At 32.5% G+C, this 25,119-nt stretch overlaps 2 protein-coding genes across 3 annotated transcripts; one reads left to right on the top strand and one right to left on the bottom strand.

Moving 5' to 3' along the window:
- Positions 1–491: 491 nt before the first annotated feature.
- LOC130614678 (zinc finger protein 28-like) lies at positions 492–5,048 on the top strand. Its single transcript, XM_057436114.1, has one exon. It carries the CDS (start codon positions 2,812–2,814, stop codon positions 3,853–3,855), a length of 1,044 nt encoding a protein of 347 aa, XP_057292097.1. The 5' UTR covers positions 492–2,811; the 3' UTR covers positions 3,856–5,048.
- Positions 5,049–10,593: 5,545 nt separating this feature from the next.
- LOC130614832 (leucine-rich repeat and coiled-coil domain-containing protein 1-like) lies at positions 10,594–24,987 on the bottom strand. Of its 2 annotated transcripts, none has more exons than XM_057436290.1 (24): positions 23,792–24,987; positions 23,118–23,443; positions 22,591–22,670; positions 21,117–21,269; positions 20,823–20,915; positions 20,377–20,590; positions 19,810–19,895; positions 19,611–19,710; positions 18,788–18,906; positions 18,547–18,681; positions 17,667–17,806; positions 17,389–17,505; positions 17,230–17,314; positions 16,725–16,838; positions 15,746–15,817; positions 15,416–15,490; positions 15,043–15,142; positions 14,468–14,556; positions 13,659–13,733; positions 13,374–13,487; positions 13,113–13,207; positions 12,225–12,362; positions 11,865–12,000; positions 10,594–11,272 (listed from the first exon to the last, which is right to left on the bottom strand). In XM_057436290.1, exons 1-24 carry the CDS (start codon positions 24,061–24,063, stop codon positions 11,147–11,149), a joined length of 3,054 nt encoding a protein of 1,017 aa, XP_057292273.1. In that variant the 5' UTR covers positions 24,064–24,987; the 3' UTR covers positions 10,594–11,146. The 2 variants fall into 2 exon arrangements, with proteins under 2 accessions (XP_057292273.1, XP_057292274.1); XM_057436291.1 differs by having other exon boundaries at positions 23,512–23,935.
- Positions 24,988–25,119: the final 132 nt, after the last annotated feature.

The raw sequence follows: 25,119 nt of genomic DNA, 5'->3' as shown, positions 1-25,119 counted from the left end.
CTCTCCGTCGACTTTGCTTCACCCTTTTCATTGATTCGACGTTATATTTTTGAAAGAGATTCCTTCAGGTCGAGATTGAGCAAGGAAAACTTTTGAAGGAAAGTACTGTCATCTGTTTTTAATTACTTTTTATGTGTTTTTACTTACACCTTTAAATTTTGTGATTTTCCTAACTTTTAAATAGCTTTATTTTTCGAATTATGCCGAAGTGTTGCCATGGTAACACGTTTTTTATGTTCAGTAAAATTCTACTAAAAAATGTTTTTACATGTTTTTAAAAGCTTTATGTGACTTCATAGTTTATATTGTTATATTATTTTTGTGTTTTTATTGTTATTATTACTAAATTAATCGTACTTAAAAAATCTTTAACAAAGTTCAAAGTTAGTGCTTTTTTTTCTATATGTCACCGAATTTGATGACGTCATCACCAAAAATGCTGACGTCATCCAATTTTTTGTCACCAAATTGTTTATTAATACCTGGACAACACTTGTGGTAGGTTTTAAGTCCAACGCCCCTAGCATTAAGGAGCCCCTAAAAGGCCCAGCAGGAATAGGGTTAAAATTCACATATGACTCCCATCAATTAGACGAATGTCGAGTAGGTTGTCCTGACAAATTTGAAGACTTCTTAAAAATTGTCTATTTCAATTATTCCATCTTCTCTTGTATATATGTTGATGAACGTCTCTCTTTGTTGTGATAAGATCATGTCGTTAATTAAACATCCTTTTATAGACCCCGTCAAAATTAAGAAACTTGTTCAGAATTTTTTTGGTGAAATGACCTAATAATTTAAGGAACTTTCACTAGTTGACCGTTTGCTTGGTTTTTGTACAAAAAACATGTGTGACATAGAAATTGACATATCTGGTTTTGAATCCAAAGAAATCAGAGCATAAAACTGATCTTAACTTCTCCCTGCAATGTTTTATTCTTGGACGTTGTGTTTGTTTTATTTTTTCTTGCATTTGAAAATTTTCTAATCCTTTTAACTATTATATTCCCTCCAACACAAAAATTGATAAAAAACAGACCCTGAAACGTAGATAGAACTAACGAGATAAAATTATTTTGCATGCAACCTTTTTTACAGTATTTTTATTGCTGTTACAAGAAGTTGTGTTCAAAAGTCGTACAAAATTGTTTGGAAATTTGTTTGGAAAAAGCCACATGAAAGTCTCACAAACCTCGATGTTTTGTTGAAAGGGATTAAAAAAGGTTTTGTAGAAATTACTGTGATGCTAATTTAAGTTATTGTTTATGTCGGAAGGTTGTACATTTTTAACTCGGTAATTTGGGATTGAATCAGTACAGCGTTTGACTCAAGTTCAAGAGGTTGTGGGTTCGATCATCACATGAGGACGTTGTCTAATTGCGCAGAAATTTCAAAGACTTCAGTAAGTAAAATGGAATTTTAAACACTTTTGTAACGGCCTTTGTGGTATCTTCAAGAAATTACTTACAAGTAAACAAGTAAACAAGTAAACAAGTAAACAAGTAAACAAGTAAACAAGTAAACAAGTAAACAAGTAAACAAGTAAACAAGTAAACAAGTAAACAAGTAAACAAGTAAACAAGTAAACAAGTAAACAAGTAAACAAGTAAACAAGTAAACAAGTAAACAAGTAAACAAGTAAACAAGTAAACAAGTAAACAAGTAAACAAGTAAACAAGTAAACAAGTAAACAAGTAAACAAGTAAACAAGTAAACAAGTAAACAAGTAAACAAGTAAACAAGTAAACAAGTAAACAAGTAAACAAGTAAACAAGTAAACAAGTAAACAAGTAAACAAGTAAACAAGTAAACAAGTAAACAAGTAAACAAGTAAACAAGTAAACAAGTAAACAAGTAAACAAGTAAACAAGTAAACAAGTAAACAAGTAAATACAGTTTAATTACATAGCATTTAATCATGTCATTAAATTATTAGCAGCATTAATTGAATCGATGTCTCTTTGTAAAACCAAGCAAGCATCATTAAAAACATGGCCGGATTTTTTGCAATGATAATTTAAAATTTGGATGTTAGAACATAAAAGATCAATGAACATAAAAGATCAATCTGCATCGCTTAAAGTCAAATATTATCTACGTTTCTTTTAAGTGCAAATTCTGTTTTTTGTTCTAACTGTAAAATTAATGTTTTTGAAAGAAATGTATCGTACGACTTATAATAAAGAGGTTTAGCAAATGTTATTGCTTGAATTAAATAAGGAAAAAATTTAGCTTATTTGCTACCCCAGTAAGAAGCAGGAGCAGATGTCTAGGTTAAAATAGAAGTTACTATTTACCTTAACCAGACATCTGTAAAAGATTATAATACTTACTAGTTGAGACACGGTTAATACAGACGCGGTTAATACAGACGATACTACCAGGACCAGATGATTATTTGTGTTTTAAAGAAAATTATAGGACATGAATGAAACCAGGACCAAATACTTATATGTTGTTGTAGGAAAATATTATTATTTGAATAGTGAATTGAGATAGATGTTATTACTTCATGAAGACCCTGAATATAAATATCTGATATACAGCTAATCTCTTCGTTACTGCGTTTAAATTATTTAGATTTGTTAAGAAGCTGGGTAAAAGCACTATATACCATTTATGTGTGTTTGTCCCTGCAATGTCCATCAACAATGTCATTAGCTGTGCTAAGCTACTATAAGACGAAAATAAAAACACCTGTTTTCTTTTCTGTGCTTGTTATTAAAAACATAACTAATATCTTAGATCTGTGCCCAGAAGTCAACTTTTTTCGTACCATTGACAACATAAAGTGATTAGATCGCACCAAAGATGAAAGAAGTCAATTCTGACAAGCATCCAGACAAGCAACAAAGAAATAAGGTGAAACCTCACAAATGTACAGTTTGCCACAAAGCATTTGTGCATGCGTATACACTGAAAGAACATCTGAAGCTGCATACTGGTGAAAATATTTACCAGTGCGATGTTTGTCTCAAAGAATTTTGTCAGCTGGCTAACTTGAGACGCCACGAAAGGATACACACCGGGGAGAAACCTTTTAGTTGCAAAGTATGCGAGAAACAATTTACAGACCGCTCGTCCCTCACCTGGCATGTTATGACCCATTCGAAAACAAAACCGTTTCAATGCAAGCACTGTTCAAAATCGTTTTATCTACAAAGCCATCTCGACCGTCATTCGTCTATACACGAATCGGAGAAGAAATTCAAATGCAAGATATGCGGAAAGAAGCTGCGCCGAGTGGATAGTTTAAGATGCCATATGGAGACACACAGCGTAGTGAAACCTTTTAATTGCATACAATGCAATCGAAGTTACAGTACAAAAGCTGCTTTAAATAAACATCTAAAAAATCATGAAAAACAAAATCAGGAACTACTTCCACATATAACCGAACAACAAAAAGGGAACTTAGATGTTGATTCATACACGATTTTGAAAGGAACACCAAGAAGAAATGAAATCATAGAAAAAACAAATTCATCGCATTCGTATCAGGAGAATAAAATTGTATCAGGACATAAAATTGACGCAAAAGTACATATTGATAAAGCGGAAAAACATCATGTGGAGCCAGCTCCAAGGAAAACTGCTTTGCGTACAAATAGCACACTTGAAGTAAGTTCAGTAGAGAAAACACTGGACAGAAGTATGTCTATGGACTTCAGTTCACGCAAAGCGCAAATACATATTCCAGTGAAACTACAACCTATGCCCAGTCTCCAGGAGGAGGAGGTACATTTTACAATTGACAAATATTTTTCTTTCGCAACTGATACTAAACAAATGTGTAACATTTGCAAACGAATTGCAACGAATGAAGATGATCGCGTCTATCACACTTGTATATAAAATCATTTGTATGTCTCTTTATGAGGGCGTTTTCATGTACGCCATTTATCTGACTTGTGTCTGTTTTTGTTGACTCGCCTACTGTAGTTTATGAGTTAAATATCATTTGGATGCCAATATGTTCTTTTCGCTTTTACCATAAAGTTCGAATTTTTCTTTTATGTATAAGACATATAATTGTTCTAACTATAAAATGCCTAAAATTCCTGGGGACGAGGTTGAGCTAATTTCGAAGTTCGCCACCACAAGTAATTGCATAGGCTATTTATATATTACATTCACGTATTTCGAACTTGTGCATGCTCAGAGGATCTTAAGCTTTTTGGTCAAGCTCAAACTCTCAAAATGTGCTTATTGTTGCCGACGTCAGCAGGAACATTTATCATTAATTTCGGGACCTTCATGGGAATCGACGTGGGTTCTCTTGATGTGTGGGCCCACAAGAGAATGTGACTAGCAACTTTTCAACGCTGTCTGCCTGACCTACGTGTGTGCAAAAGTAGCGACTTTGTTGCCTGCTGACTGCAGCGCATTGACTGTTTGACACCTTTGAAGAAAATCTGCTTTTGTCTCTAGAGATTATCTACTAAAAATGGCCATAGTCGTTTCAGAGGCAACAAAACGGCTTTCGGTTCTCGAATTTAGTGGCAGTGAAAAGATTATGACCACTAAGAGCAACATCCTACTAAATATATTATTGGATATCTAAAAATATTGCAATTAGGCAAATCCTGAAATTCTGGCGTGTCAGCAAAAGGTAATCACACTAGTGATAGCTAGGGTAAGATTTGAAATATAGTTTCCACGCGGAATAAGAAAAGGAATGATTAGATTAGAAATAAATTTAAACTTCAATATTCAAATATTCTTTCACACCCTATTTTTATGAATATTTTTTTATTTTAATTAAAAAACTTAACAACCTTGTACCCAACGCTTAATAAAGTGTTAATACTTTGATCCAATTAATCTTACTTTTACCAACATAATTTAAAGTATGGATTCTTTACTTGTATCTTTGTTGAAACTGATCCGCTGTTAAAATTAACTTATTGTCTTCCCCAAAACGTTTAAAAACTCAGGACGATGACAAAAATTTAAAAAATTTTAGCTTCATTTCATCAAACCGATCAAAAACTATACCATTCCGAGTTTTAAATCGTTATTTTAATTTTTAAGAAATGATGAGAAATTTAACTTTTTGTACCACTGAAATCAAAGTTGTTAGTGGGACTAATCAGTTTGGAACTATTTTGTACAATTTTCTTAAGTTCACCACCTTGTATTAATATAAAAGCCCTAAATAGTAAGAAGCCTTTATCGCTATGATATATCAAGTTAGCAAGGTGACATATTATAGAATGGAGGTAGAAATACTATCCGGAGTTTGCATCTGTTCATCCCAAACCTTTTTCATTAATCGCTTACAAGTGAAAGATCATTACAATTAAAGACAATTGCACTTTATAATCTCAGCGCATGTCCATGTTGTAGTAACTTTTACTGTGCCACCCAATTTTCACCAGGCCCCTTTTTATTTTCTTGTGCATGTGCTGGAAACAACAAGTATTTTCTGTCTGTTTTTGAAACTTAAAAATTGAATTTTTGCCGCTGTGGTCTGCGTATTTCCTTTGTGCATTCTTAACTGAACATGAATATGAGCCAGGAAAGACTTGATGCACGTTTACTACTGGGTATTTACGTAATAGCTGGTCTAATTAAGACTTGGTACATAATTTTTTTAATATATGCAACTTAGGATTAGATTTGACAATTATGTTAATTAAATTATGGTAAAACAGGCCACAAACCGTGCCAACATGGTAGCCAATATTTCGACCAACATGTTGGCGCTTATTAAACTACGCTGCAAAAAATTTCCTTGTTCATACGCAAGCCTGCCAATATTATTTAACGCACACGTTTTAGAAAATAAAAAAAAAACAATCGAGCTGTTCTCTTATCAGTAGCAGCATAGATAAGTCAAGTTTCCATTTAACTGTAAAATTAGAGATTTTGCGCGGTAACAAAAAACCTCATGAGCTTTTTGTGTTATAACAGAAATTACAGTCAAATAAAAGCATGAATTTAAGAACGTTGTCCACGATATAAGTTTGAAAAGGACATATGGAATCTGCGACAAAAAAACGCATTAGAGAAACATATAATTTATTCAGTTTTGTCCATTGTATTTTAACAAAAAAGAAATTAAAAATTAAGAAGAAATTAATTGAACCACGTCTGCTGACCGAGTATGCCATCGAAGTTAATTGACCTCAATCAGTTATTTGTAAAATGCGCTGAAACTTATCATTGCATGTTTTTCCCGTTTTGTATGCATTCTAGTTCCTGTTTCAAAAATGCGTGAATAATTACTTACCTACTTAAAAGTATTTTCGATAGATAAAAAATGTCCCAACTTCCCTGTTTCCACTATTAAAAAGATTATAAATTCCTCGACAATTAAAAACGCGCCATTTTCCTTGTACAATTAAAATGGTTTCGTGTTATTTATAATATTGGACTTTGTGCTCTTTGCATAAAAAAGCCAGTTACATAAAATGCAACAATTTTTTGGTGATAGAAAATTATTAAATTTCCCTTTACGAAGTGCACCAAAAACGTAGGTATGTGAAGCCCAGACCCCTTCACAAATGTTTTTCTTTAAATCCTCAACATTAAAAATATAAAAATGGTAGACAATTTCCAAGAGAAGGTCGCATTTGGTGATTGTGTTTTTTATTACATTTGCCTTTCGATGTTTGAACCTTCGCTTAGCGAATATTCGAGTTTTTGGAGTAGATTTACGTGAATGGGAACAAAAGAAAACGAACAAGGTAAATAGATTTGTTATGCTCGAAATAAGGTTCTGGAAACTTTGAAGTACAGGTCAAGGTTGTTGATTCTATTGTTGATTCTGTTGTTGTTTTTGTTGTTGTTGTTGCTGTTGTTGTTGTTGTTGTTGTTGTTGTTGTTGTTGTTGTTGTTGTTGTTATTGTTGTTGTTACGTCTGCACTTGGCTAACATGTTGTTTTTCTTTTGTGCTCTGTTGATGATCTTGATTGATGTGTTTCTTTTTTAACAACTGCCTCATAAATGAATAACCACTTCAAATAGTTTAAGTATCAGGTTTTAATAAAGAATAATAAACCAGCTTTAAAGAGATGGAAGTCAAATAATAACCTAGAAATTTATATCATTTTTTAAACGAAAACAAAACGACGATGTAATTTTGATTGAACAATTTTGATGAAAAAAAGGTGAATGCAATGGGACATTATTTCTGAATTGTAAATACTGTATGTATTTTAGGAATCATAAGGTGTAATAAATGCAGAATTAAAATAGCTCGTTTAAAATTTCTTGATATATTGTGATATGAGTATTTATTACGATCTTATGGCGTATTAAATTTTATTTATATATTGCAGAATTTAAAGAGGCTCCAGGTCTTTCGCTCGGGCCCACGAACTAACAGACTACTGGAGCATGGAAATGCAGTGTCGTTCATATGATCCTGATTGTTTTGATTTGTCTTTCTATTGTTATGTTAACTACTTTTGCATTTCATTGTACCTTTCCACGGTTAACCTCTCCGTTGTTGTTGATGTTATATAAATATAAAAAAATCAAAAAAACTATAGTTTTACTAAGAAATATAGGTTTAAAAAAAGGTAAATTAAGTAAATATTTCTTTTTGCTATTGTACTTGCGATTTATTTTACCCGTAAATCCAAACACCACAAAATACACCTTTCCCGAATTTCATAAATTATCATAATTATGACGTCATCCAAAATTTTATAATGGTTCTGTGCTCTTCAATTAAAGATATTCAGATAGAATATTAAATTATCGTGACAAAAATGAAGTTTTTAGAGCAATTTAATATTCTTGTTGGATTTTATTTGACTTGAAAAAACATCTATTTTGAATACAAGGCTATTCTTGGAAAGCTCGGCTTTATGAAGGTGCTCCGGCGGGAGTTGTGTTTATTGTCAGCCGATACGACGACAACAAACTGCGCAAACTCCCTGCACCGCCCAGGTCCACTACTTAAATGTCAGTTCAATTTCCAATGGTACGACCTTACTCCGGTATATCGAAAGGCCTAGAAGTGCTAAACACTTCAAGCAGTGGGGGCATAAAAGCATTCACAAAACACTCGAATTAAAGATTAAATACACGTTCTTAATTGTCAATAAATGAATACAAATGTCCTAATGTTAAATATAAAATATAGCTACGATCACCGACCCTACCGACCGAGATGCTTCGGGTGATCCGTACGTCCCGTCTCCGTGGTGTTGTACAAACATCTCCTGTTTCGTGCAGTATACTGCACAAACTTGTGCAAACGTTGTGCACTGGCGCGTGTAATTTCAAACAAACGGGATGCCATTTCTACCATACATGTTTTCGTTTGGTGCTGCGTTTAAGATATCGTTGAACGGGTTTGAATGGGGGTTTGCTTTATTTAGGTTTGGGGAGCTGACGCCATTGGTGAAATATCTGGACATATTTGTATGGATTAGGAGGTATGGGTACGAGGTGTATCAATTCAGTTTGGGCGTTACCTTGTAACAAAGGGTTTGATCGTAACTTTCTGTACGGAATTGAGGCACTTAACGAGGTATTTACGAAATTAGGTAATTTGTTCTACCTTTTGCTAAGGAACTTAGGGATAAAAATCATGGCATAATAAGGAAATTCGGAAAAGGTCTATTCGATATATACTAGTCGTTAACCCGTGGAAAATTCCACGGGTTCACCCGTCCTTTAAATTAACCTGTTGCAAAGAAGTGGACAGAAATATATCGCATTTGATAGTCGTGCGCATTTTAAAAATTTCGTGTTTCCGTTACGGGGCACGGCTTTCGCGGACAGACGACGGCTATTATTAAAGAGACTAGTCGTTAGCCCGTGGAAAAATCCACGGGGTCGCCCGTCCTTTAAATTTACCCGTGGCAACAAAGGGGATAAAAATATATCGCATTTGATATTCGTGTTTCCGTAGCACGATTTTCTAACTCAGCGGGGGGTCTGCGCAGAGACAGACAGACGACGGCTATTATTATAGAGACTAGTCGTTAGCCCGTGGAAAAATCCACGGGGTCGCCCGTCCTTTAAATTAACCCGTGGCAACAAAGTGGACAGAAATATATCGCATTTGGTATTGATGCGCATTTTAAAAATTTCGTGTTTCCGTTATGGGACACGGTTTTCGCGGACACACAGACAGACAGACAGACGGAATACGGCTATTATTAAAGAGATACAACGTATGACGTTTGTCAGAAGGGACTACGTTATGCATTAGTATCGGTAAATAAATACAAAAGCAATGATGCATTGTTTCTTTTGAGTATAGGTTTGTCCTACGGATTAACAAGCTCCCTTTAAGTTCTAAATCAAAATTAGTATATGCGGTGGAGAGTATACTAACGTTGTCAAAACTCGGTACGTTATTGCAGTATATAACATGTTCTAGCACAGCACTAGGATTTTGAGTTTTGACGGATTTTCTAGTTAGAGAGGAAACATCAATATGTTCGCAAGCTCCAGCTTTGAACCCATGGCAACATCGTCGATTTGTTTGCATAATTAACCGTCAAAAGTAAAAAGTAAAAAAAGAATATTCAGTAGCTAACAATAAAAGTTGTCTAAAATCACCGTTACTCAAATTATTAACTTTCTCAGTGTCCTTAAATAAACGTTTCAACACAAATATCGACGGTTTCGTGTATTCCGTCGTACGACCAAAACGTCGTTAAGAAATATTTCACCAAAAGAGTTGTTGTTCTTTTTTTTTTAAAATCGTTACACCCATTCAGTTTAGATTAAAGATCTTACATAAATTTCATTATTTATAAATATGCGTCATAACTGCAATTAAATTGACTAGTCGTTAGCCTGTGGAAAATCCACGGGTTCGCCCGTCCTTTTTATACCGCATTGCGTGCTTCTCGCTATTGCGCAGCTAAGCTACCATTTTGCGTGACAGACAGACAGACGTATACGGGCGTTATAATATAGATGATGTCCTTATTTCGCATAATTTGCGAAACTTTAAAAAAACTTTTTACTAGAGAACGAATAAAGACAACTTTTAAAAGTCTTTCCATATGACCTTACTTGATCTTTTATGGAAGATAAGCTGTAAGTCAATACATCTGTCAAATGCAAGTCAGGGAACATTATCCCTCAAATCATAAATTTCAGGGAGGGGTTTTGTGAATAAATTCCTCTACCAGAAATGTCTTAATAAATTATGTCACGATTGATGCCGCATAATCAATCTGAAATTCTTTAAATGTGAATATCTTGAGAAGGTAAAGAGCTTTTTTAAAAATTCAACTTTTTAAGCTCTATAAGTCCAACATAATTTTATACCATAGGTTCCCTAAGCTTTTTAACTTTATATCCGTGGAAAATCCGTAAATAAAATTGAGTGCAGAAAGAAACTCTTTGAAATAGAGAAAAATACCATTTTGAAAGAAAACATCAAGTTGTTGGTTCCCTTTGGCGGGGCTTGAACTTTCGCCGAAATGTAATTCCTAAATTCAAATAAACAGAAATAAATTTGGATAAAATTTCAACCATTTCGAGAAAACTACAGAGGTTAACCACGAAATGTTGTTGATACGTTACGTTGTATTTTGTCGATAATGATTAACATGCTGACAGTGGCAACTATCGGTACAGTTGGACGCCCACTTTATCAATCACAAAACAAAAGATATCGATATTAATATATTATAAAATTTAAATATATACACATATTTACAAATATTTATTATAAACTTTTACATATAATATATTATATTTTACAAGAAAAGAGGAAAACCATGCCTGAGTATTTTACTGTTTCAGGATCCCACTTATTTTGTAACTAATTTTTAGGATATCATTTAGAACAATTTCAGAAGATTTTAGCTTTTTAGTTAAAATCTTTTGAAATTGTTAGCTAGGAATATTAGGAGAATTTGAATTAGAATGACAAAAATAATTTCAACGGAATTGAACAAAGAAGAAAAATTGGATTGATCAAATTTCATTTCTACATTGGTTGATGCAGAATATAAATATTTTTGAATATTTTTGAGTTTGACAAACGTATGTTCCCTAAAATTTAGGAGATTTTTAGGAGTTTTCACAAAAAATCAGAAATTTTAGGAGTTTTTAAGATTATTTGATGGATTTTTTTTTTAGGATTTTTAAGAATTTTTAGGAGGCCTATAGTTTCTATTTTCTCGATTAGATTCGTAATGTAAAAAGTTCAAACACAGCATTAAGTGAGATCATTTTGAATATCAGCAAATGCTTTTGATAACTGTTTTACACGCTGTTCTAAATTTTTCTTCTGAATGGCGGTATCGTTTAAAATAATTCTCATTTCTTCTTCTACTTGTGTTACCTAAAGATAGAAGTTAATTTTTTAAGAAGAGTAGTTTAAAGAACTTTAGAAAATGCGGTTTTCGGTTCAAAAAATGCTGAATAACACAACGCCTACAAGAAAAAGAAAAGGTAACGAAGAAAGAAAAAAAAAACAAGCAAGGGCAACAGGCTGCGTTTTTACCTTGTAAAGGCAGACATTCCAGTGGAAATTAGTAGATTCTTTTTTTCCTTTTTTTCAGAGGGATGGGTTGGGGATTGAGAGTGGATTTAAAAACAATACAAAAATTCATTGAGGTCCGAATGAAAAAAAATCACGAAGATCCAAAAACGAATTCTTTCCACATTACTAAGGTTATTGAGATTTTGTGGGTATATGTTTATGGAATAGATTTTTAGGAGAAGGCGTTGCTTCCTTTTAAAGAAAAAAGCGTAAAAAGGTAGAAAAATAAGACGCATGCGTGCTCATAAATTATCAAATGCCCTGAGAACTCGAACTAATTTCTTGGAGGTTCAATAAGAGTAAACAGTAATTCTTTTTCTATGTTCTCTTTCTATGACAGTGCTTTAATATAACTAAAAAGTCATTGCTTAATACATTCTGTTCATATTACCTCTTCCTTTGCTTTCTGTATTTCATCGTTCTTTCCAGCAATAACTTTTCTTAACTTTAAACCAAAGTCATGTTTTGCAGTTTCCATCTCCAGCTGATGTTTCTCTTCAAGTGTTCTTAACTTTTCCTTTAAATCGCTAAAATAGAAAAACCAAAGATAACTTACGCTGAAGGACCTAACATGAATTTTTTTTAAGCACACATGGTCTTTAAATACCTTTATGTTTTTATCGGAAGCAATTAGAAAAAAACAAAGTTGTAAAGACGAGATGTAACTGTCCCACTATCTTACGCCAGCAAAACGAATTGAAATTAATAAATATAAGAAACAATTAACCAACAAAACTGATCCCTCTCTAACCTCGCCAGTTTCGCAGATTCGTCTTTTTGTTCAATCCAACTTTTTTCTTTTTCTTCAAAGCTTTTCTTCATTTGAATAACTTTGATTTCAAACTGGTCAATAATTTTACTTCTTTCGTCCCACTGATGTCGTAATTTTCTGAAAACAAAATGACAAAAGAACGTGAAAAGAGTTATATTCTGTGTTACTGCTAAATCGAAAAAGAAAATTGAGGAGAAAGTTGAAGTGCTTCTACGTAAAATTAAATTGTTAGTCAATCAAAATTTAACCCTGGACATAATATTTAGAAATTTCCTCCTTTAGCTCTTTCACGAAATGGGCAAACAGCATCACTTGACCAGCGCCTTGCAGCCGAGTAGGCTGTTAAAGTTTATTTCCGCAGAGGTGTAAGCCGAGTAACTAACGTCACAAATGAAAATGCTAGCTGCACTTCCCACATGTTCGCATTATGAAACAATCACTCCACGACCCAGAAAGTTCCGAAATATCGCGAAATCCAGGCGTGCTGATTTTGGATCTAATCAAATAATGAGTCCTAATTTCGCCGTAAATATTAACAAGCTCAGAATGCGTGCTACTTAGCTGCTTTTAGTTGCCTTTGACATACCACCCTGTTTCCCTATATACATAACCGGGGTTGTTGCATGTATCATAACAAAAGAACAATTTTATTTTTTCATTTTGTTTTGGTCGTGAGTGAAAATCTGGTGAAGAATTTTTCTATAAAAAAAAAATTCATATAAAAAAACTTAACGCTGCGGAAAATTTGATGCAAACCCACTTTAAACATATTTTTCGCATTTCCCTCTATTTTTTTAAAGAAATATGCTAAATAGGGAAAAGGGGAGGTGGGATTATTATAATATGTTTGAGTAAATACGAACTCACTTTAAATCCAATTTACAAGATTTAAGTTCGTCTTCTGTTTCAGCAAGGTTCGACTTTAATTCTTCTTTTCGATCAGTCAATGCATCTACACTGTCCTATGAAAATCAAGGCTGAAGTGACCTTCTGAAAACTTTAACCAAGTCGGGAACCACGACAAAGACAATGAAAGAAACAAAAACAACGTAGACGACGAGTCAGAACAACAACAACAACAACAACAACAATAACGGGAGCATTATTTATTCATCATTACACACATACCTGCAACTTAACATTCTGTTCTTTAAATTCTTGCAGTTCATCTTCTAAATAACCTCTCTCCTTTTTTTCTTCATCGGTCAATCTTTTATTCTCATTAGTCAGTATTGTAAATTCCTATAAAAAAATCCGTTTCAATAAGTGCAAGTCAATGTTTAAAAACATAACTTCAATAGAAAAACTTGTTCCCACGTTATAGCTAAACAGTTAACTTTACAACAACACACACTTCCATAGACTACAAAAATCGGATTGCGTCAAAACATCAAACTAAAATTTTATTCAGACCTGCTTCATTTTCCGGATGGTCTCTGTTTGACCTTCGATCAGCTTGCATTTAATTTTCAAAGAATCGTTTCCATCCTAAACAAGATTTTAATGTTTACACGCGAATATCAAAACTAAGCATAAACAATGAAACAAAAATTTTTTTACACAAACGTGAAAACCTTAATTTGGAGACCAGTTTATGATTTTTTTAGAAAATCCAAAATCGTCACTTTGCAGCATTTATTAATAAGTAATTTTTTAAAAAAAATAAAAAAAAAACAACCTAATGAACGGATCCGAAGATAAGCTGTGACGAACGTAAATAAGGATACGAAAAAACCTATTTTTAGCTAACTTTGGGTCGTTTTAGGTTCGTTGCAACTAAATTTCCCTGCAACAGGGACATAAGGATTTTTATTAACATTTTAAACCATTTATAGAAAAAAATAATGATAATTTTTTTAAAAAAAACTTAAAAACTTATTTTTAGGACAAATTTAGGGTTTCTTGCCAAAAATGACGCTACTATAATTTTTATTCAAATCCAAAGATGTCACTTTCTAGCAATAAGTAACTTTGAGCAAAAAAACAGAAACTAATAAGCGGACAGAAGGGGAAACTGCGACGTATGGACGTACGGACAGACTCTATATCATAGATCACTTCGCTATCGCGTGTGACCGAAATTACAGACACTTTTGGTGATATTCATAAAGTCTGACTTATACGTAGAATACCTCCAACAAGCATCGGCAAAAGTACTACCGTCAAAACTCAGCCACGCTGTGAATTACGTTATGACAGATGTGTGGTAATCAAAGACATACCTTTAATTGATTTTGAAGCAGGGAAATCTCTTTTGATTGCGATTCTAATTGGGCATCTAGTCGTCCTCTTTCTTGAGCCAATGAGGCACCTAGATTTAATTGATCTTAATTACTTGCAGACCAACATGCAGTGTATTATTCAGTACATTGACATTACCATACATCCTCAAAAGAAATAAAAATGGACGCAAAGACATCTACTTAGTGAGGAGACCAAAATTCGTAGATTTACTAAGCAAACAGTAAACAAAATAATATAAAAACATAAAAGGTTTAATCTGAAAACCTAAATACGTTAAACAATACACAAAAGGACAGACAAAACTCTTAAATTTTGTTTGCTTTAATTAAGATTAAAATTTCGAGAGTAAACAGCCCGTACAAATTTTGTATTTAATCCCTGTAGTAATAACAGTATCGTGTTATTATCAACTGCTATTAAAAAAGGCTTGGTCACTCCATGAATTGGCGCAGTGTTGAACTAGCGAGATCACAATTCTTTGCATTTCAAAGATAATTAAATATTACAGTGGCAAAACTCTGCTAATAATGGAAACAGTTGACATGAAACCAACCTTGTTGAGCTAACTCCTGTCCCCAAAGTTTTCGTTCTGATCTTAAGCCATGAATGACAGACTCTTGTCCTCGAATGTGTGCTGCCATTCTCTCTTTGTCCTATTAAGAAAACATAAGAATATTATTGCAACTTTTGTTTGTATTCAACTAAAACTTTTTCTTTCTTTTTTTGGTTGTATTATATTCAACTAAAACTTTTTCTTTCTTTTTATCCAATGAAACTTTAATCTTGTTAGCCACAAACAAGCAGTATAAAGAATCAGATAGCTTAGGTGAAGGGTACATTCACGGAAAATATAATTTCCCTGATTTTCCTACAATGGCGACATAATGTCTACAACTTTCTGATTTTACCATATATATATGTACTACCTGTTGAAGACTTTCCACTTTTGAACCGATATGCCGAATGGAAGATAACTCCTTCTCAACTTGAGATAATCTCTCCTATTATAAAATATAATAAAAAAGACGGTTGTTGTTTGCTGCTAAAAAGTTTTAACATTGTAACAGATGATGCTCATGAATATTTTTTAGCAATTTATCAATTTCGGAGCTGTGAAAAGTATCTATGATCATGGAGGTGTATACATTCACGTTGTGTGAACGCTTTATTAATTATTTTTTACTTTAACTATTAATTTTTAAGGCGTTTTTTTTTACCCAAGACAGACATTTAGACATGCAAATAAAAAAGTCTACCTTGTATTGTAACTGCATATCTTGCTTGCTTTTCGAAATTTCTGTTATACGAGCTTTCTGCTCTTTCACCAACTAATGTAAGAAAAAAACATAATACAAATAATTCTCCTCACATTTTCTTGCTATAGTCAATATGTAGAGTAAAATAACAACCAAATTGAAGTTGAAAGTAAGTATGAATTTTGCGACAGCATTTTTTGCTAATTCGGAACATATGTACATAGACCTTATTTGCCTTATTTGGCATCATTTGTTATCCACCTTATTTTAAAAATTGAGACGAAATTCGTTACATTGTTTAAAATTGACAAATTTTAAAGTTTTAAACAAACTGATAAATGTTTAGAATTAATCTCGTTTTGATAAGGAAGCAAGATATGGGGACTGTATACCAAATAATGATTTGACATTGGATAAAATTAATTTTATTGACGCCATCAGTATTAAAAATAACGTCATATCTGCAAGAAAATTTGCTATTTTAACGATACAGGTAAAAAGTACATTTTTTCTAAAAATATTGACACTTATGTGATTTAACTTTGGTAGAATATTTCATTTGGAGTTGTTCGAATCAAGGAAAATAACATAACGGCGTTATTAGGATCAGAAATGACGTCATTCCACTGGATTGCATTTTCTTTAAATCTGATCTGTCTGTATTTTATCTTAGTAACCATAGATGTCGTTAGAAAAATCTTACTAACCACCTGGTGGACAATATACATGTATAAATAACAGACCAGACCTTCCCCATATAATAGGGTTAAAGGTTTAATCGTAAAAACAACATCACATGAAAACATTTTCTGACATTAAATCGGGTTAAAAAATTACAGCACATCTGAAAACGCTAAAAGAAAGTAAAATCACCGAACCTTGCACCGAGTACAAATGAGTACAAGATTAAAGAATAGTTCACGCTACCTTTGATGTGTTGGTTGGCTTTCAAATTTATAAAATGATGCAAAAAACTCACCGAACTTAACTCAGTTACCAAGTTCTTAGCTTTCGCTTCTTTTAAAGAGACTTGTTCGAAAGTCGATTGCAGTTCCGTTAGCTCGTTTGAAGATTGCTCGAAAGCTTCGTGTAGCTAGAGAGAAAAAATTTTTTTGGGGGGATGATTTCAATCATAAACGCTTAGGATTAGTAACTCTTTTGGTCAAGGATATATAACTTGGTACAAAAACAAACAAAAAAATTGAAATTGGCAGGTTGTTGGTATAGGACATTGAATGCAGGCTATATATTGCATTCTCTCAATGCTAGGTTTCTTATAAAAAACGTGTATGTTCGAGAGGGAAAAAGACTATTGTCTTTGTCCAATATAGCAACTTAAATACAACATAGTCAACTAAAAAATAATATTTAAAAAGAAGTGGAGGTTTCATGTACATTAATTGACAAAAAAATTGGTCGGGATAAGCGGAAACCTTCTAAAGAGATTCAAGCAGCCAAGAAGCTCTAATCAAAAGTTACATCACCTCATTGTATCTATTTGCTTCGATCTGCAATGCCATTCGAAACTCATCTTCTAATGCCTTATATTCGATATTTCTCTCGTTTAATCTGAACAAACAAAAAACAGACACTAGGTTTTAACCAGTTAACGAAAAAAGTGGGACAGACAGAAAAACATCTACCTCTGTACATGTTGATTAATAACTTCAGCAGTTCTTCTCTCACATTTTGTTACTTCTTTCTCAATTATATCTTTCACTTCCTTGCTCTCTATTTTCACCATCCCTTCCTGTTTCTCCCTGAAAAATGCAACCAAAAATTACTAAGGTTTTTTTCTAATAGGAAACTTCAATCAGTTCCTCCTTACACACTTTTATCTTACTTCAAAGAAATGAAAAGAAATAAGGACTACATTCACAACAACAACTGTATTGTGAACAGTTAATTCTATATTCCGTACTTGTGTTCTTGCTCTCGTCCAACCAATAGTTCTTGCAGTTGTTGAAGTTGGCCTTTTTGTTTATCCACTGTATTTCGCAGAAGTTCAAGCTCTCGTTTTGATGCCCCACTATCCATCTGAAGTTCTTTGTAACGTTTTTTCTAAATGAGTGAAACATCCAGAAAGTTTGAGGGAGGGGTTAAACATAAACATATGAATGTTTTTTCTTGATGGAGGTGAAGCATGGATGTATACTATTACGAGAGAAATGCGTGTGTATTTTAATTTTGCGGATAGAAAAAATGAGGATTAAATTTCATAAATATAAAATTTTCGCTCATGTAAAAGTTTGAAAATAATTTTTCCTGTAATATGAATGTGAACTGAAACTATGCTGGTCCAAATGTCATTTTTAGAAAAACTGCTTAAAAAAACAAACAGAAAAAAATGCAAGAAATTTAAAACAAATTTATGCTTTAATTTTGTAAATCGCTTTATAGAAACTGTAGCACGAAGCAACTTTTTGTTCTGTTTCTCCAATGACGGTTATATTAAACTCTTAATTAAATTTAAGCTCCCATTCTCAAAATGAGAAAATTAAGAGTAAGTACTAAGAACACATGTCTTTAAAACTTAATAATTATTTTTAATTATAATTTTAATTATCTCTTTAATAATAGCCGTATTCCGCCTGTCTGTAGGTGCGTCTATTTGTCCTTCTGTTACGGAAACACGAAATGCGATATATAAAGGACGGGCGACCCCGTGGATTTTTCTACGGGCTAACAACTTTAATACACATAATTATAATTATTATTTCATACAGCATATTTTACACGGTTGTTTTCAGTGAGAAGAGCATCAAAAATTGCTACAAAACCTAACTATTAAGAAAACCTACATGATGGATTTCATCTTCGCCTTTCTCTTTTTCTAATTTCATTGATAGTAGCTGAAGTTCTTTTAAGTCTTTTTCCAGGGCCTTGTTTGACTGAAGAGTTTCATCTAACTCATTTTTTAGTGTACAGTTTTCGGTCTAGTGTAACAAAACAAAGAAAACCCACAATGTAAAGACAATATGAACATTATCATTTGAGTCGCCCTCTAAGACTATAAAAGAAATAAAAAACACAACCCGATACCTTTAACTGTGTTGCTTCTTGTTCGTACTTTTTTCGGTCTGTTTTCTCAGTGTCTAAAGTTTGCTTGAGTTTTGTACTTGTAGTAATAGCAGCTTCTTGAATTTTTCTCTCCTCAACCACTAAGAGTGCAATGTTTTGTTACAACATAAAATATAGACAGAATATTTTATTGTCATCACAAAACGCAGTCATTTTACAAATGCTTAAAATATATAAGGAAAGTAATTTTCGCAGAAATTTAATTTCGTAAATCAAACAAATAGATTTTTTGCGAGAAGTTATTTTTGCGAATTTAGAAAATTTATTTTTTTGCGAGAATGTGATCACTAAAAATCAATTTACTTTTCGTGAAATTTTCTTCCCTTAAAGTAGACTGAATTTTTCCAAGCTTTTATTCCACTGATACATAATTTAATCAGAATTATTGTCGCTACGTGTTGGATGATGACAATGTTGTGAGTATGAAGTGAAATTTATAGACTAAGATCAAACACCCATTAGTCTAGAAGATTATCTGATGTCACGAAAAGAATTACAAAAAACTGCCTGTGAACACTTTCGTTCATAAAATCAAACGTTACACTGACTTTGATAAGATTACCGAGATTAAAATAATCCCAAAGAAGAACCACATGTCAAGCATATCCCCACCTCCAAATTTATGCGAAAATATCCCCACCACCAAATTTATGCGAATTTTTACTTATTTTCAAAATCCTAAAATAACCTTCATACGGATGCTTAGAAATTTTTTCTGTTCAGATCCTTTAAAAACCAATAAAAAAACACTATAAGCATAAAAATAAGCATTTGATAAAATTACATCTCTCTTGCAGAATTTTGATGTTGTCCAACAACTTTCTTGATGCTTGTTCAGCTTTCCATCTTCTTTCTCGCTCAGAATCAACTTCATGCATGAGAGACTGCAAAAAGTACAACAAATGAATCGTTTGGTACAATGAAAGAAAAGGGTGATTCTAAAAAAAAGTATTTTTAACAAACTTTTTCATAAAGAAACTTACTAAATATGTTTCATCTTCTTGAACGCTGCTTACAGCCCGAGTATTCTTTCTTGGTTGTTGTGCAGTCAGGACCTTCTTACCCTGAACTATTGTTAACCCAAAGATGTAAATTACAACACTTGCACAGGATTATTGAGAAAAACGTTTTTGTGACATAATTTACACAATTTTGTGGTTTCTTAAAATAATGAAAATTCTTCAACTCGTTAATAGTGGCCTAACGGTCAACTAAAAAGTCATTGGGAGAATATTTTTTCCTAAGCAGAATGAATTATTATACAATATCATAGACACTCTTATGACTCGGTAATGTTTGCACCTAAAAACTTTAGCATTAGAGGCGAACAATGTACAACTAGATCACAACCAGTCAGTATCAATTTTTTTCACTTAATCAAGTCGTCAACGTGTCTAATAATTATACACGCCGAACATAGCACAACGACAGGATAACAATAATAAGAAAGAAGAAACCTTTTTTATGTAAAATATTTTATTTAGTTTCCAGGCCTATAATAAACACTGAAGATAACCAACAAAGTAAAATGATGCTATTATTTTTCTTACCATATTTCTCTTGGCTGCATTTTTTCTCTGCATTATTTTTATTTCTTATCTTTACTGGTACCTTTTTTAGTTGAGAATGCATGGGTTTTACACGTTCTGACTTTTTCTCAATAACTTCACTAAGATCATTAGATGTTGTAGAAGCAGTATCGTCAGTTGAAGATTCATCATGAATATTTACCAGTACGTTGCCTCTTGTACTATTACTTTCTTTCTAAAGTCAGTTATAGAGACATTCAACTTTTAAACCTATGCAGATGCATGCATGCTATAATTAGAAAAGAAAGAGGAAGAGCTTTTACACTGGGGCAGATTTTTTTCCCCATCTTTATCCACAAAAAAAAGGTTAATTTTTCCATTTTTAATGTATAAAAAGGATTAAATTTTTCTAAAAAATGTGTTACAATGAAGCAACTACTATAGTGATGACACAAACATAATTTTACCTGTTGATCAGTGCAAAAATTAACCAAAGTAGTCAGTTTTTCTTCCAGCAAATCCAGTCTTTCAGTAACAGCATCATCCTCTTTCTGCAATAGCTACAACACCACAACACAAGACAATGCAGAAAATACTATTTATTGTTACAGAAATATAGAACAAAAAAGATCAAGCAAGCATGTTGGCCTCGTTTTGTTGTAACGTTTTAGTGCATAATCTCCAACTAAGCAGGCTTTAAATGTGTGTCGTAAACGGTGGGTTTTGAGTTCATAGCAGAGTAAGCAACCAAAGTTTTATACCTTTTTAAATGTTTGTTTCTGTCCATGGGAATAGCTAGAATCGTTTTCTTTGTTTTCGTCATTGTAGACTTCTTCTTCTTCTTTTCTCTTTTTAAATTTAAGTAAAACAGAATCTATTTTCGGTGTAATGATGTTTTCTTCACTTTGAATAGTCTAAAGGAAATATGACATTATAAAACATCACTAGAAATTCTTTTTCGGGTTTTAGATTTCTTAGCAGGCATTAATAAAATAATTAAGAATTGACAAATAGTAAAAACAGACTAATTATATACAAAAATACAGCCTAAAAATAAGTTCACGCTGTTACAGGTCAATCTGGCCGAGAAATGTAGATTGCTGGAACAAAGAAATACAAATCTGTCTGTAGAATGAACAAATCTGTCTGTAGAATGAACAAATCTGTCTGTAGAATGAACAAATCTGTCTGTAGAATGGACAAATCTGTCTGTAGAATGGACAAAAGGAGCAAAATTCGTACTACTTCAATCTAAGTATTAAGATAAAGGGGAACTCCTTATTCACAGGGATAGAATTACAAACTTAGTCAAGAACTAACGAAATAGGTACTGGTAACTAAATGAGACTTAGACCAATGATATCAAACATTAGTTGTTATATAACATATTAACAGTTTGTTTTTTCAAATTCCATTTAAACCCAAAGTTCTTAAGGTCACTTAATTTAGGGTTTTTTCAGGTTTTCTAGGTTTTTAGGGTTTACTATCACCATAAATATAGAGAAAATGTTTGATAAATTCTTGCATGTTAAAAATAAAAATGTTTACTAAGGTTTTTATAAAGTTAAAATAAAGCAATAAATGATGTTGAACTTATTTGGTAGAGGACTAAAGGTTCAAAAATATTGACTCTTTTGTAGATAACATATGTGTTACAAAAGCAAAACAGAATACACAAACAAAAATCCAAATTGCGTTAGTTTACTCGTAACAGCCCCCTCATACTTATGTGGACTGTTAGATTTGCTTGTCCGTTTCCAATAAAATTTAGTGCAATCATGAGAATGTATCTATATATATTTATTTTATTTGTTAAACGGTTCTTCTTGGTTTGGTAACAAACTAGATGTTTTAAACAATTTTCTAAAGTTATGTTTTAATTCGAACCTGATGATTGTACGTTGTTACAAAGTTGTAATATTCTTACTTGTTCAACAAATATTATATTTATTTTATATTTTATATTTTAGCGCCACTTATTTTTGCATGTTAAATTTTTTAAAAATTGATTATTCACAACATGCCATACTGGTATGAGGGATGCGAAATCATTAACAAGTCCATTGCATGTTTGTGTATTTGCACAGCAATGCTCAGTCTGATTAGTGTGGAAAAGTCAAGACTGGTTAAGACTTTTAATCTACACGACTAAACACAGCAGTTACTATGCGCAGCGAGTACCACACTGTGTAGTTAAAAATAATAAAACGAAAGATAAAGGCATTTGATTTTTACCTCAGAAGAAGATTGCACATTGTGTGTTTCTGATTTAGCTGTTGATGATGCTTCCAACAACTCCAGGTACTCATCCAAGCCTGCAACAAAAAAACAAATGAACACTAAGGTAATAAGAGATATCACATTGATAGCTTAACCAGGGTGACCAGCCAATTTTTCTTTTTTGTTTCCCTCGACTAATATAAAAATTCTGTCTTCCCGAATAAAAGTGCATAAAATACAAAAACAGCATTTTTAAACAAATTCTAAATTACGGGTTAATATGTTATACTACAAGATACTATTCCTTACTTTTGGAAGAATTATTAACTTCCCCTGAAATTTCTTTGACTTAATTTTGGAAGTTTTCTAAAAATTACCAACTTTCCAGATTTTTCCCTGAAATTTTCACTAACTTTAGAAATTCCCTGACTTTTCCAGATTGCTTGCCAACCTGTTAACATAATGTCACAGAAAGTAAGACACAAAAAAAAAGTAGTGAGAGTTCTTGCAAATGATTTTGTAATGATATTGTCAGTATTTACCAGGAATGTCGCTACTATTGAAATCATCTTGAACAACATTTCCATGCTTATCGTAACCATCCAAATTTTCAAGCCATGGCATCTGTGCTAAAACATTTGGTCTGTATGCAGGCAGTGCACACACAGGATTTTCATCCTCTTCTTTCTTGAAGTAGATGGTTTTCAAGGTTGTACATTGCGACAAACATTGCACTACATGATTCACTGAACGAACTTTGTTTCCAAATATGTCTAATCTTTGCAACTGATGTGAATGGTTGTGGAACGCTTTCAAACCAGATAGATCAGTAATGCGATTAAATGATAAGTTCAAGTTCTTTAAACATCTAAAGATAAGTTCAAATAAAAAATGTTTTGGTAGAATGAGCTTCGCCATGCTTAAAAAATACCTTACCGGTTTTTTGATCTTGCTCTACTAAAATTTCTGTCTGTAGGCACATTTACGTGTATTTTTTAACAGAACTAGTACCAATAACTTCCAGGAGTGTTACGTTTAATACTGCCTTGCAGAAAAATATCTGAATGATATTGTTACAGGATAGGAGAGACTAATGATTCTCTTTAATTGATTGCCTTCGTTTTCTGTATGACAATTAAATAAGCACCCACGTGCTAACTCGAAGAAATAAAGTACATTATTGCAGAATGTAAATGATTCGAAAAAAATGCCATACCTTAACTGCTGCAGTCCCTCTACTTTTGCGATCTGATTGCAAGCTAGATTCAAACTTTGTAAACCGCTGCTACTGTTTAAACCAGAAATTCGAGTGATTTGATTGGATGACAAGTCAAGATGTTTTAGATAATTTAGATGGGTCAAACCTTCTATTTGTCTTATCTTATTGCAATGAGCATTTAAATGTATAATCCTTGTAGGTAATTTTAATTTTGTCAAGCTTACTATTCCAGCATCGATCAGACAGACCTCTAACGGATTTTCTTCCATTATTTTTGTATTTTACCTAAATATAATATAACAATAGCTATGTGGTTGCTTAAAAATAAACCAAATGGGACCAGGTATAAGAACGATAATCTAGCGTGTCTTGCAAAAGGAGGACAAAATACATGCATGGAATTCTTGAGAAAATAAAATGGAATGAGCCATTTTCTGTTCTAGTTGCTCCTCGTGTTCCACAATCTGTTCAAAAATAGCAATGTGGAAAATCTGTTCCCATCATGCATCATTGTATAACAGCCATAAAAATATTACTAAATTACAGTTTTGCTTATTGGAATGCATCATGCATCTACATATTTACCTAAAGAATAGATATTCACGATTATTAGACAAAGGCACAACACTACTCTGAGCTCTAAATTACAAAGAAAAAATTTGATACAAGTACATTGTGTTCTTAAGGATATATTCATCGGGGATCGAATTAGAAATATAAAGTCAGTTTGCAAAAATTTGTATACTGTACAGAAGAAACACCATCTGAGCTGTAGTCAGGGAGCACTGTACGCCACTTGTCATTGATCCCTCGTTAACGGTTATTTGTTGCAAAATATATTATAAAAATAGGTGATACAAATGATTGATAAAAAAATGGAACTTGTAATTCTTATAGTTTCATTGTAGAATGATTGACTTATTCAAAACCCTGAATGTAAGTATATTTCCACTACAGACACGTCAACACAAAATCTAGACAGGTGAATCATGCACCTAAAATGATAAAGCAGTAGGTTGTTATAATTAAAAATGTTTGATAACAGATAGTATACACAAGGTTCAGCAAAAAATCCCTTTTTACAATGATTTTCTTAAAATATATAACTGTCATTAGATATCATGATAATAAAGAGGACATAAAGACAAAATCAAAACAATCATGGAAACATAAAAGAACACAATTTCAAGAAATGATAAACTTTCCACAGTAATAAAATATGCAAGTTTAGCACATTAAACAATAAGTCAAAACTTTTCTTGTACATATGTGAATAATGTGAATCGTGGATAATAAGTTGTGATTTTGTGTGTCAAAAACTTAAA

This window comes from Hydractinia symbiolongicarpus, chromosome 11 (genome assembly GCF_029227915.1).
Source record: "Hydractinia symbiolongicarpus strain clone_291-10 chromosome 11, HSymV2.1, whole genome shotgun sequence".
Taxonomy (NCBI): Eukaryota; Metazoa; Cnidaria; class Hydrozoa; order Anthoathecata; family Hydractiniidae; genus Hydractinia; species Hydractinia symbiolongicarpus.
Note: the sequence above shows the minus strand (reverse complement) of the source record. Positions and strands in the feature narration are given on the sequence as shown.

What these genes read in the sequence shown, in the direction of transcription:
- LOC130614678 (XM_057436114.1), top strand. Translation starts at nt 2,812, where the DNA reads ATGAAAGAAGTCAATTCTGACAAGCATCCAGACAAGCAACAAAGAAAT.
- LOC130614832 (XM_057436290.1), bottom strand. Translation starts at nt 24,063, where the DNA reads ATGGAAGAAAATCCGTTAGAGGTCTGTCTGATCGATGCTGGAATAGTA. An exon ending in TGGTAACTGAGTTAAGTTCG is followed by an intron (nt 15,818 to 16,724) that starts GTGAGTTTTTTG and finishes TTCTTACATTAG; the next exon opens with TTGGTGAAAGAGCAGAAAGC. An exon ending in TGCTTCAAAATCAATTAAAG is followed by an intron (nt 13,734 to 14,467) that starts GTATGTCTTTGA and finishes AATCTTGTTTAG; the next exon opens with GATGGAAACGATTCTTTGAA.